General features: G+C 32.1%; 1 protein-coding gene across 2 annotated transcripts in view; it reads right to left on the bottom strand.

Annotated features, from left to right (window-relative positions):
• LOC140434689 (cathepsin D-like) overlaps positions 1-14369 on the bottom strand; it is a 29837-nt gene that overhangs the window by 6607 nt on the left and 8861 nt on the right. The window contains exons 1-3 of one of the 2 annotated variants that reach the window (XM_072523129.1): positions 3002-3117; positions 1595-1718; positions 1262-1382 (exon numbers count right to left, since the gene is read on the bottom strand). In XM_072523129.1, coding sequence (XP_072379230.1) covers positions 1262-1382; positions 1595-1718; positions 3002-3063 — 307 coding nt within the window. In that variant the 5' untranslated portion in view covers positions 3064-3117. Of the gene's footprint in view, positions 1-1261; positions 1383-1594; positions 1719-3001; positions 3118-14369 lie in introns of those variants that run through there. The other variant, XM_072523128.1, reaches the window with a different exon arrangement.

Genomic DNA, 14369 nt, shown 5'->3' with positions numbered 1-14369 from the left:
GGTCAGGAGTGTTTGAACTATCTTTAACTAGGTGTATCTAAATTATAAATTGAATTAGGTCCAATATATACTTAAATTTAAACGTAATTTAAAAAATGTAACCTCTGTATCCCGGAATAATCGTATACTAAAAAATTTGTGATCCAATGATAGTCCAGTCTACTGTCCAGGATAAGAATTACGAAAGTAAATTGCTTTAATAATAAAAATATGGAACAAGTAATTTCTAAATTGAATTTAAAAAATCCTTTTATAACCTTTTTACAGTATTAATAAGAAGTTATTTACAGTAAATCCTTTTAATATAGGAGTATGTTTCGAAATCCACTAAAGATTGCTACGAAGAAATGAACTCAGATATTTTTGAAGATTATTTTTCTCAAGTATTGAATTTTCGTTCAATATGCTATCGTTGTTTTGAATAACGTCAGCTATGTTTCAAAATTTGTGGAAAAGTTACCGACAGTTTCATGGAAAACAGTAAATATTATTGACTGGCTCCAACATAAAACAATACTGTATGCCACTAGCCACTATGTATACCACTATGCTTAAACCGGAATTGTTACTAATTGCAAGGCAAGATAAATCGTACTTTAAAATATATGCTATTGACAAAATGACACAAAGAAAAGGAATAACAATAGAGTTATTACGGGATCAAAGGTGAAGTGGCCAGACAGAAAAAAACTTTTAAATTGGAGGGTGTCAGAAAACTTTCATTAAATTCTATAAAAAAATGTAAAGAAAGATTACTGGAACAATGTCGTAAATCACATTTAAAAAAAAAGGAAAAAAGATTGTTGACTTGGGGACTAATAACATTGTCAACCTATAATCATTTCTATCGGACCAAAAAACGGACTGATTCAGATGAACATGAAGCGGTGAAAGTCCATAATTTATTATATAATCACTAAATTTTTAATTTATCTACGTTGCCTAATTATTATACATTTAAATATACATATACAATAAATAAACATATACAATAAACAGACAACACTAATTGTATTAAACATAAAATATAATCTTTTGCTCCGACACTTGTCCGTTTTCATACCTGTGGTAAGTATATATTCATAGGTTTGTACTGTAATTTCTATGTGAACACGGTAAATTCTTTGAAAAATAATATCTACATTTCAATAGGAAAGGGCATAGTTTTGATTGATTTAACTTTGACCACCCTTATCTGCTGTTTAAAGATTTGTAAAATATATTTAAAAGGTATTACATAAATTATAAAAGATTTACTTACTACATCCACTGTCTGTATTGCACTTTGATGAAGGAACCCAAAGATTTGAAGAACCAGTATCAAATATTACATTGAATTTTTGTTGTGGTGTTCCAATGCTTATTTCTCCATAATATTCAGTCTACAACATATTTTTAAATTTTTAATTTAGTTAAGTATTTTTAGTATATATATATATATATATATATATATATATATATATATATATATATATATATATATATGTATATGTATATATATATATGTATATATATATGTATATGTATATATATATATATATATATATATACATATATGTAGGTATATAAAATATGTTAACGAATAAGAACTCACATCCGAATAATCTGTTAAGATAACTGATCCAGCTTCATATTTGCGTTGGCTCAGAACTCTATTGTTAGCTCTGCCGTGAGTTGTTAGTCTCTTCGCCAAAGTGGTGTCTCTCTTAAGGGGCACTCTAAAAATTAATTTACAAAAAAGAAACATTATTTCTTAATTAAAATCTTAATAATCCTTGCATCAAAAATAACAATACTGTTTTGGCGAAGCTTAATCATCTGCTGTATATGGATGATTTGAAATTAATAGCTTCCAGTCGAAACTACCTGGATCAGATGTGGAAACATTTTCAAATGATATCTGTATGTACTTTGGACTAGACAAGTGCCGTATTCTAAATATAGTCAGAAGAAACCATAGACAAATGAAAACAATGAGGTCAGCCAAAAATATGTCGACAATATAGCGTCGAACTATTGGTTGACATCAGGAAAGATGTTTTCCGAGACAGAGGGTTTCCTACTTGCCATTCAGGATCAGGTTATTCCAACTAAAAATTACCTGAAATATATTGTCAAAGACTGTTAGGTCCAAAACGACAAACGCCGATATGGATGTTAAGCCCAAGAAACCATCCAACATCTTACGAGAGGCTGAACGGCGTTTGTCGTAACTGATTACAAACAACGCCATGGCTCAGTAGGAAAGATTCTTCACGAAGAACTAGCTAGCAAACTGGGACTTCTCCAAAACGACCATCTCCCTTTTTATCAATATGTCCCTGACAGAATGCTTGAAAACGACAACTATAAACTTTACTGAGACCGCAATGTGCTCACAGGCTAACCAATGGCACATAATAGGCCGGATCTCGTACTAGTTAATACTCTTACTAGATAGACACTAATAAATGTGGCGATACCAAACAATAACAACCTGCGTGTTAAATACAACGACAAAAACGCCAAGTACAGAGATCTGGAAATACAAATATGGAGACAATGGAGAATGAAAGAAAGTTCTCAGACGATACATAATATTCTCTCTCCTACTGAAGTTATTCCGAAGAGCCTCTTAGGGAATATAAAACAACTGGGTCTTAATGAACATCTCTATAAGACCATGCAAAAAGCAGTACCTACTGTTTTCAACATCTAGATGTGGAAGAAATTTTTTGGGAGATACACCAACGTACCAAGTCACCTAGGGCTCGATAACACGGAAAGAGCCCACCAGAGTTCAATCCTTTTGATACCGCAGGTATCTGGGATGAGTGAATTTTACCCTAAGAGGGAGTGTCACCCTTATAGCTAAATCTAGATTGTCATAAAGTATGTCGCTGTAATAACATCTTCGAATTTAAAAATAGAACCTACAGAAGGTACAAGAAATCATTATACATAAACGTTACTATTACAACAAAATTTTGAAAATATGTGACAACAAAATTTATTAATATACCTGATAAAGTTGCTGCCTGCAATAGCCGTTATTGCTAATAAAATCAAACACTTGGAATACATTTTGATATTATATTTGACTGTTTGGTGTTTAATGCTTTTATACTATTTTAAAGATTTAATCATGTATATATTATCAAGTACCCTTTAATTTTTAAACAATCGGAAATATCCGTTATCTGGTAAAATTTTGCATAGCTTATCTTTGTATTCATCAGATGTTACTTAGATCTTTTATCTCCTTCTCTAAGTAATATACTGAGCGAATTATTATTTGTAGTTTGTTGAATTTTTTAAAATAAATTATTTGGCAATAAATAATTTAAAGTCTTCAGGTCTCCGATTTTAGAAATGCACTTAATTTTTTATAATCTACTTCAACTCTATTACAAAAATATCTAGTATCTAATATCAAATACACTGTATACATATACATAACATATATATACATAAATATTATATATATATATATATATATATATATATATATATATATATATATATATATATATATATATATATATATAATAGGTAATAATACTTTCAGTAAAAACCTGATCAATTATACCTCATCCTTGTCGTTCCTTGTCGTCCAAGAGACTCGCGTGTAGTCCTACATCGACAGCAGGCTGGAAGTTATGGATTACCTAGGGATTTACACCCTATTCCGGGTTGGCTTCTCTGCATAAGTTTCTATCTTGGGTCATACCAATACCACTCCCCTTTAGCGACATGACCTGCCTAAGCATCTCCCCAGGTCTTCTTTGGTCTTCCTCTCTTATTCCTCCCAGAAACTCGCAGATCACCAACTCTATCGTATTCTAACGTTGAACATGCTCGAACCATCTTAACCTACTCTCTCTCATTTTGGCGTCATTTGGTGCCATACCTAGACTTCCTTTAATATAGTCACTCACTTCTTATTTTTACCATTTTTTTGTTATTCCACTGAGCCATATAAGCATTCTAATTTCCGCTACATGCATTCTTTACAGTTTCGTACATCATAGCTGGTCTTATGGCTCTTTTATAGAATTTTCCGTTCAGCTGCATTAGAATTTTTCCAAATACTCTGTTGTTATCCTACTAAGTTTTTAACCTTTTTCCTTAAAGGCTTGTTTCCACTGTTCCAGTTTTTGTTCTAAGTTGCTTTCACTATTTCCTACTAGCAATACACCGTCAGTATGTATTAAGCACCACGGAATGTTACCATGTACAGCTTATTTCAAATCGAATCGCGAGCCCTTCCACGAAATAGTTAATCGCGCAGACAATAGAATATCTATGATTAAACCCATGCAGTGGCGTTGCAATATTAAACAAATTAAATTATTTGAAATCGCACTAATTACAAAATTATTACTCAAATGGAGTATACAATATTACAAAATAAATGGAGTTTGATTGTACACAGATTGTTTTACAGATACCAAACTTTTTGTTTTTTATAATACCATCTTTAATAATTGATACTCTATAAAATTTGGTAAAAGTAATTTTTAATTTAGTATTAGTTACCCTAAAACCGTAATTATTAAGTCATTAATGACACCTTAACGACTCGTTAAGGACATACAAAGAACTGATACGAATTATTTCCGAGAATTTCTAGTCACTGGATTTCAGACGAGTTCGTAATTTAGTCTCATTATGTTGTCGAGTCTCTATTTTGTAGAATGGAGATGGTTAAGTGTAGTATGAGTAAACAGATCAGATTGACACCAGAATCCAAAGGAATAGTTTACAATGTATTTAATATATTTGGGGGTCATTTTCAACAAGAAAGGAAATAGCGCAGATGAAATCAGGGAAAGAATAAACAAGGGCAGAGCAGCGACCCGTGCCTTAAACTCTCTTTTCTGGCAAAAAAACAATTCGACGAGAAACCAAAAAACATATTTACGGTAGTATAGTCCAAAGTATTACACTTTACGGTTCGGAAGTATGGGACGTCACCAAAGCTAATAGAAACAAACTTATGACGACAGAAATTGATTATCTGAGACAAAGCTGCGGTAGATCGAAACTGGAGAGAGTTAGAAACGAAATGAAAATGGAACGAAATATCAATTATGACATAGAAAGAAAATAATTAATCTGGTTCGGACATGTTAAAAGAATACCAGAGTAGAGATGGCCTAGAAGAGTACTAGAATGGATCCCTCCTGAAAGAAGAAAGAGAGGACGACCACGGAGAAGTTGGCACAACGATATTGATGAAGCAATGGCGGCAAGAGACTTAGAAGAGGCAACTACATATGACAGAAAAAGATGGAAATTGGGGGCGGAGAAGCGGCGACAGCCGTAATAAATCCGATATTATATAAATACTCTTTCCTGAAGATAATCGAACCAGTATTAAACAACGCGTGAGTGAAGCTACTGGAGTATCTTTACGTATAGTAGAAAGGATCATTCAACAAGCGAGTATGTTAACAAACGCAGAGTCAAATAATACACTAAAATTTCCAGCTACAACACAGCTGCTAAAATTAAAGCAACCGTGACAGACTTGAGGGAGTATGACAAACAGTTCATTAGAAATACCATTAATCGTTCTCATGAGACTGACCGTTATCGTGTATCGTTGAAGCTTTTGCAGAAAAGGTTAGACGAGGTGTACGAGTGGACTGGAAGTGTGAGTTCTCTCTACAGAATTGTGAAAGATTTGTGATTTAAATGGAAGAAAACGAAAATAATACGATAATTTGTGCCTTAACCCTAGATTCCTTACTTGCAATTCTTGACCTTTCTGTCGCAAAAAAGATAACCATTTATCTGCAAAATATATGTTTAACACCTCCATTTCAGGAATGTTTTACAGAACGTGTATGAGTTGTAATCGCTTTACATTTCTACTAAATTATATAAAATTTGACAAAAAGCAAACAAGGCAAGAGAGACAAGCAAATGATCCTTTCACTCATATCCGCGAAATATGGAATATTTTCATTGAAATATGCCGTAATTCATATACTCCATCATCATATCTTATAATTGATGAGCAACTGCTAGGATTCCGGGGAAGATGCCCTTTCAGGATGTACATCCCCAATAAACCTTTAAAGTACGGGATTAAGACTGTTATGTTATATGATTCCTCCAGTAAATATATGTTGGATGCAAGTCCCTATTTGATAAAGAAAACTAATACCAATGATTTGCCACTAGCAGGGCATTATGTCAAAGAACTAACAAAAAGGTATATGCTTGATTTGAGCCAGTCTCTTGCCGAACCATGGATGGGACAAAGATTCGCAACCGCTACTTTGCGTCGAAATAGTCGTCACGATATAGCACACATTTTAAAGACACCTGCTGCAGAAGAAGTTCCCACATATCAAGAAAGAAAAAGGCAAATTTGCTTTTGTCCAAGTCAAAAACGGCGAATGACAACTACATATTGCCAAGTACGCAAGGATGCGATATGCGGTGAGCATCGTGGAAAAATTTGCACCGAGTGTTTAAAACATTAACCAATTATATTTTTTATTCGTTTAAAATATGTTATTATAGTGATAAAAACTCTCCTGTTCAGATTTTGAATATATGTTTTGTAATTACAATCACGTGCGGCTAAACAAGTCCGGTAATCTAGGGTTTAAAAGATATTATAATGTGACTATTAATACATTACTCTGATAATAAAAATTTTAAGTTTATCTAAAGAATCTGTTTTTAAATATATTGAAAAAATTTAATAGCTTTATCATATTATTTGTTTCCGACACCTGCATGGATATTTCCGGAATTATTTAATCTATATATAACCACTTATAGCCTACAGCCACTTATCTCTTTTATCGGAGATCTTTAGATTTAATTGTTTAAGGATATTGTTTTTCAAATTTTTATCCAGTGATGATAGCATGATAAAAAATGTCATTTTAATTATGTGTCAAAATGTGTCTTAATACAAAGATTTTTAATCTTTGCATTAGTATAAACAACCATGTATTAGTAATAAGAAACTTAGAGCATCTAAGAGGAAATTGAAATATGATATATTTTTCAAGCTCTAGAAAAAAAGTAATATGTATTTTATCAAATGTTTTAAATGGTGCTTTTAAGAGAAATTTAAATATCAAAATTGTTCTGTTTTTATTTCTTTTGCGTTCTTGATGTCTCTTGTTTCGTTCTTGTTACTGGATTTTGGAGATACATATATTGTTGAGTTAATTTTAAGAATGGTGTATTCCATCAAGTTTATCTCGTAGTATTTTATTAGTGTCATTTATACTTACTTAGGAGGTTGTTTCTGATGTAATCAAATCATGTTTATCATGTTTCTTCTTATCTCAAGGTAGTTTTCAGAAATCATTACATAATTATTTTAACTTTTCGCCTAAATAAATATATTTTATTTAATTTATATTGATATTATAAATTATCTATTATCATCTGCAAGATTGAATTAGGTTTTGCATTTTGCTCAATTTCTTCTATAATCAATGTTAAAAACATTTGAAATGATTTTAGAATAAAAGACAAGAATAATTCTAATTCAGAAGAGATGCTTAAACATGAAATAAAAATTAGGGTAAAGTGAAGTAATTAGATCATGATTTTACAACAAATCTGCGTTCGGCTCAGATACCTAATGATCAAAGTATAAGTAAATTTTAAACTATTTGTATAAAAACACGACCTTTATTTAATACTATTTAAATATATGGAACCTTATTTTGATTGAAAGTATTGCAGTAATAATAAAATAAATAATAAAATTGTACGTACGGTGGGTCTAGTTACCTCAATTAACAGGTAATAAACAGTAACAGGGGTAACTGGAGCAGCCTGCCTAAAATCTCATAAGTGCTGGTAGAAATCATTGTGAGCTATCTGGGCCTGATTGCATATCTTTACACTTTTCTAAGAAACCTCAAACAATAACTTAAATTGAGCGGATTTGAAACCAGACTCAATATAAGGATATCGTCTCGTATAGCAGATAAGGTTTATGAACAAATTATACACAGTTTGCAGTTAACCACTTGTATTTAATGCCATTACATTAAAGAGTTTATAAACTTACATTTAATAAGTTTATTAAAACTGAATAAATCAAAATTAATATCTTAATATATGTATTACTAAACAAAATTCTTCATCAAACAGAAACTGCAAATTGAAAAATAAGATTAGTAAAGAAGCATTGATAATCTCATATAATGTCCCACAAATGCTGCAATTCTTTCACATGAAAAAACCCTCTTTTAGAAATAATTTTTGGTTCCTTAATTGCACCAATACCGTCATCCCAATCGTATTTTTTATTATCTGCTTTATCTGGCCACTTCCAAGACTGTAAAGCTTAAGATTTTTCCTGGAAAATACTCTTCTTTATACTTAAAGATTACATATTCACCAACTTTTTTGACAATTTGGTTAAGGCCTAGTTGCTGCAAATTTCTACAGGTCTGCTCATCAATATTATTACAGATTATTTCAAATTTCTTCTCGCTATCTAAATATCTTTCATTTTCTTCTACAATATCTTGCAAATCAGCATCATCATGCTTTCTGATATATAATCAAAACTGTTCTTTTTCTTGAGTTTTAAAAAGCTTAGTGTAGGCCTACTTCGTTTAGCTTTCGGTATGGCCTTTCTTTTCATATTTTTTAGTTAGTGACCACTCTTTTTTATTTTTTCCCTGAATTATGTGGTTTTTTATCTTTTTTCATAATTTCTAACAACATTTCCTCAAATGATTTACGTGTTTGAAAGAAGGCGAGCCACGACTTTCTTTTTTTTACTTAACTTCGTTTGCAGAACTAGCTTCTGTTCTTTCAACCGTTGCAAAGGTAGAGACAGAGGTTTCTGGCTGTTCTGTTAGGATTAAAGCGTTCGAGACATCTGATTGTACCGTATCTGAAGAAGTATGGGATGCTTGTTGCCCTACATTCAAACAATTGTAGCGTTCTTGATTTCCAGTGGCTATAACAGGACTCGCATCTGGTTGTAGTGTTGCTGAAGATGTAGGCCTACTGTATTCTGATTGTACTGTGGCTAAGGAAGGGATAGTCACTGAGTGTTGGACATTCTGGGAAGGCTTACAAGTGTACTGTAGTGGGATTGGGAAGATTACTTTTATACCTAAGCAAATCATCTTTTTTGAATATTGATGTAGGAATTGCATCTCTGTTAGGACCTTATTTATCGGCATCATAAATTCCTGTGGCTTTAAGTTTGTTAATAATATTAATACTAGGTATTTCATGTGCTAGCTTGGTTATCATTTGTACAAATATTTCTTTAGGTATTTTTTGCGAGGATTTTTCCTCTGCCACTTACTGAGTGCCTTGTCCCAACTATTTTTCAGAAAGACTAACACATATAATGGTTGTAATAAATGTGTCATGTGTGGAAGTAACTTCATAACAGTAATTTCATTTTTTGTGCTTGACTTGTAACTTAATCAAATTTGTGGATACATGGGTAGCATGGCCATCACAATAAAACTGGTCTCTCATTTGTAATATTAGGTAAAAAAACATCCCTAAACCAATTAAAAAACAAAGTAGTTTCCATCCAACCTCAAGACGTTGTAGAAACTGCAGTGTGGGATGTTGTATTCTCATTAATCCAATTATCCATTACGTATTTACCTTTAAATACATAGAGGAGAGGTATCATTTGACCATCAGCAGAACAACACCATAAAACAGATGTGTTATCTCGTCCAGACGAACTGGTCTTCCGTATGCTTTTTGTACCAATTGCATCAACGACCTTTGTTTTATTAGGGTCATGGCAAAATGACGTCTCGTAATATCTGTTCTGGTTTCCCCTTAAGGTTTAGTTCTTCCACACTTTTTCCGCTGCTAAATTTATGTCTTTTCTTTTAAAATCATCCTCCACGCGTTGATATGTATTGCAACGTTAATATGTATTTAAACACTCTCATGTCTTATAGTACGCCAAACGTGAACAAATATTATATTATTACCAACAACTATACCACTAAAGACACGAGGCCTTTTACAAATATCTGCTCAATATTTTGATATTAAACATATTGCCAAGTTTACCACTTTTACCACCCAGTTTTCCCCTAAAACCCCCTCCGCATGGGAGGAAAAACGGAAAATATCATTTTACCAAGAATCTGTAAGCCGCAGAAAAAAATGTTTTAAATAAAAAATGAAGCTGAGATAATTCTAAACAAAAATGTTTTATTTCAGTATTTATTTATTTTCAGTAGAATGAACCGTTCTCTTAGAAACAACACTTGAAGCGACTGGTGATTTAAAATGTCAGGTAGGCACGCAAAATCAATTTTCAATAAAATTGAAATCAAGTATACTGTAAAAATTCGATATCTTTTAATTAGAGTGTCATATCGACAAAAATCAAAATGCGTTTTAAAGGCGAAGAAATCAGATTTTTGAAGAAAACAATTTTTGGATTTTGCCGCAAATATAGTCAGTTTCTATAAAGGTGTTAAATAAATAAACGTTTAGCCATTTTTACCATTTTTTATAATTCTTATGAGATCCAATTTTTAATATTAGATACGTTTTGAAAGCAGCCTGAAATTTCGGTTTTGAGTTTTATCAACAAATGTGAAGCATTTGCATTATGCCTAAAAAACGTTTAATTTAAACTTTCACATTACAAACGATCTAAAATGTTTAAAACTGCTTTTTCTGTTAGACAAGTACGTTTTTCGAAATGTCGCAACTTTAAGAACAAATTAAACTTAATACCCTTTTCGTGGAAGCATTTGCCGTGACGTGCGATTGTTTGTTATGTGAATGTTTAAATTCAGCGTTTGTTGGTCATATTTCATTAAATGCCTCATATATGTTGCCAAAACTCAAAACCGAAATTCCAGGCCATATATTTTGAAAATTGGGCTCTAATAATAAAAATTCCATAGCGAACGGTGAATGGAAGTGTTATTGATCTTATGAGAATCGTAAAGAATCGCTAAACATTTATTTATTTAACACTTTTATGGAAAATGACTATGGTAGAAACAACACACTTACAAATAAATTAGTTCAACTGGCAGCATATCCAGATGACATAAATATCATAAGCAGAACCAAAGCAACTAGCGAGCATACGTATACGGAACTTAAATCATATGCTAAACAAATAGGTGTGTCAATATACACAAAAAAGACTAAAATCTTAGTACAGAGTTTATCGGAGAGAGCAACACTACCCTACCTGACAGTTGACAACTTAGAAAAATATAGAGCTTTATCTATTTAGCAATCAACATAACAAAGGGCAACATATACGGTGCAGAGCTTAGCAGGGAAATCATCTTAGCCAATACGGCATACTTTACCAGATATTTAAATCACGAGACGTACATCAAAGGATTAACTGCGAATCTACAGAACCATATTTCGACCGATAGTGGGCTGTGGTTGTGCAACCTGCATATTGACAAATTCACAAATCTGTAAACCGCCTAGATATCTTTGAAAGAAAGTACTGAGACGAATACTAGGCCCTATAAATGAGAACAACAGGTGGCGAATCAGATACAGTTTATATATATATATATATATATATATATATATATATATATATATATATATATATATATATATCTATATATCTATATAAAATATATATATACATATATATATAGGTATATATATATATATATATATATATATATATATATTATTGTGATATTTAAAGTCTTGGTGCGCCAAGCAATAATTAGCTAATTAATTTTTTTGATTAATTAAAATTATTTAAATGAAATGATTATGACTCTATCACAATTTTTAATTCTTTTATCTCAGGGTTAAATTCGTGCTTCAATATCTATGCTATTACATGTGAAAGGTAAGGTCCAGAGAATACCGGAATAATAAAAAACACATATGATCTAACACTATATATTGAAATAAAAATAATGAAATAATTCACACTCAAAAGTTTTCAATAAACAAATCTCATATAAGGATTCTCAAAATTTTGTTCTCCGTACGTGAACAATCAAAATTAATGGTACAAACAATATTAATTGAAAACTCAAAATCCCAAACTATTCTAACTCTCCTAATCAAAATATTTATATCCTTTCTAAATTACGTGTAAAAATTGTGTTATCAATAAAAGAAAAAAAACTGCAGAAACAAAAATATCTCTCTCTGATGATGAGTGGTCCAAATCCTTGTTCCTTGTAGACTGTATTATCTCCTCTCAACCGCTCCCTATGTAATCAGCAATCTTACAACAGATTGTTGCAAGTATATCGTCCTTAATGATCTCCTTCAAAAGCAACAATCATTCAAATTATGATAGCCTTTCTCCTCTCGATAAACTGAATCTCTCGTTGGCCCGAGTGAAAAAATGACTCTTGGAATATCTTCTCTTTACGATAAACTGAATCTCTCGTTGGCCTGAACAGTGACTCTTGGAATATAAGTAGGAAAATATGACTTACAATATTTTGCTGCTTCAGCTTCTGTCAGATACACTAACTCCACAAAAACTCACTAACATTCAACACTACTGCTTGCTACTTCTTGGGAACCACCAGAGAACAATCACTGTTCGTCTTACAGACTTGGAAAACCAACTGATTATCTTTTCTCTCTCCTCAATCTCGCTAAACTTTTTCCTACATACTTATCCCACCTTTTTCAATCTCCGCCAATCAAAACTCGTCACAATTCCCCCATTTTTTCATTTCGATAACAAACAAATTTTTACCTATAATTATAAAATTTCCTAAAACTTATTTACAAATAATATTTTCTATAATTCTTAAAAACTAACAAAAACCCCTTTCTAAAATCTCTTCTATTTGTCTCTAATCACTGCATTAATGTATTTTGGAAAACCCCGTTCAATTGTCTTTGGATTTCACTTAAAATTATGCGGGTCACTCAAGTATAACAAAGAAATAATTTATGCAAAGCTTACATTTTGTTTAGTACAGGTAATCCAAGAATTTAATAACTTTCCTTCTTCGAAATGTTTGTTGGATATTATCCTACTTATCTGAATTATTTTAATGTTTTTGAACTTTGAAATATTTTTAAACAAACCAATATTTTTCTCGATTTTACATATCATAACAATATATATATATATATATATATATATATATATATATATATATATATATATATATATATATATAAAGACCACCTTTGTCTCAGTATGTTCGCCTACGTCGTCTTTAATGGTCGGGTCATGTACTTAGAATGGAAGAAATCGGGCTTCCAAAAACTGTTGTTGGCAAGAATACAGGGGAGCAGGCCTATTGGGAGACCGAGAAAGCGATAGGAGGAGATGTGAATGACGATGCAAGAAATTTCCTTGGCAGTCGATCGTGGAGGGGAATGGCTACATACCGTAACGAATGAAGAGGTTTGCTAAGGGGGGCCAGAGGTCGCATTGGGCTGTAGAGCCATAGGATGGGAAATTTAGCGGATACACGAAGATAATACACCCTTGACAATCAATGCCTTTCGTATGCGACCGTGAAAAAGCTGATTGCAAGCTTTAAAAAAGTTAAAAGTTCCATTGAAGACCGATTTGAAAGGTCAGCTTTTGTGTTCAACCCCGTATATATAGCTGTTGTTCATAGCATGATTTTATGAGACCATCAAATTAAGCTAAAATGAATATCTGAGTATTTCATATGAGACCGCGCCCATCATATAATTCACGTCGATATGGTCCTATAAGAAGAAGTCCTGATAGGAAGAATTTTTACAAAATAGATCTGCAAATGCATGAATGCTTACCAGAAGTATGCAAAAGTAGAAGCATCGAGTTCGATCTCTGCTTGGTTTGGCAAAGATTGAAAAGACTCGAACTTTTTAAGCGGTGTTGTTACTATGTATGAAAAGATGGATGATACATTTCTACAGCCTACGAGAAAAAAATATGGAGAGTCGACGCGAAAAATTAGCCAACGATATTTTGTTTTTACCCTGCACAAAAATCGTTTGTTATCATGTGAACAATTCGTGATTTAGGGTTCGAATTACTCAAATACTCCCTTATTTACCAGTTCTGGCTCCATCCAATTATAATGTATTTCTTCAACCGAAAAAAGACTTAAAATTTTCTTTTTGTTTTCTTTTTTGGATTTTCTTCATGGGTTATGAGTTTGCCATTTTTTTCACCCGCAGCACTCTAGGCTCCCAGACACCTTCGGATCTTCTCTGACATCTCTGTCTATCATATTATTTCCTATGATCATTTTCTATCTTATAACAGGTCTTGCTCTCTGCTTTTTTCCCAGCGGATCCCAGTGCAATATTATTTTTTGTTAATTATATTCTTATGATATATTAGAACGTTTGCAAGAGGTTGGTTTAGGTAAGAAGGACATTAAATTACTAAAAAACTTGTACTGGAGGTTCCACATCCGCGGAAG

Source organism: Diabrotica undecimpunctata, chromosome 2 (assembly GCF_040954645.1).
Source record: "Diabrotica undecimpunctata isolate CICGRU chromosome 2, icDiaUnde3, whole genome shotgun sequence".
Classification (NCBI taxonomy): Eukaryota; Metazoa; Arthropoda; class Insecta; order Coleoptera; family Chrysomelidae; genus Diabrotica; species Diabrotica undecimpunctata.
Note: the sequence above shows the minus strand (reverse complement) of the source record. Positions and strands in the feature narration are given on the sequence as shown.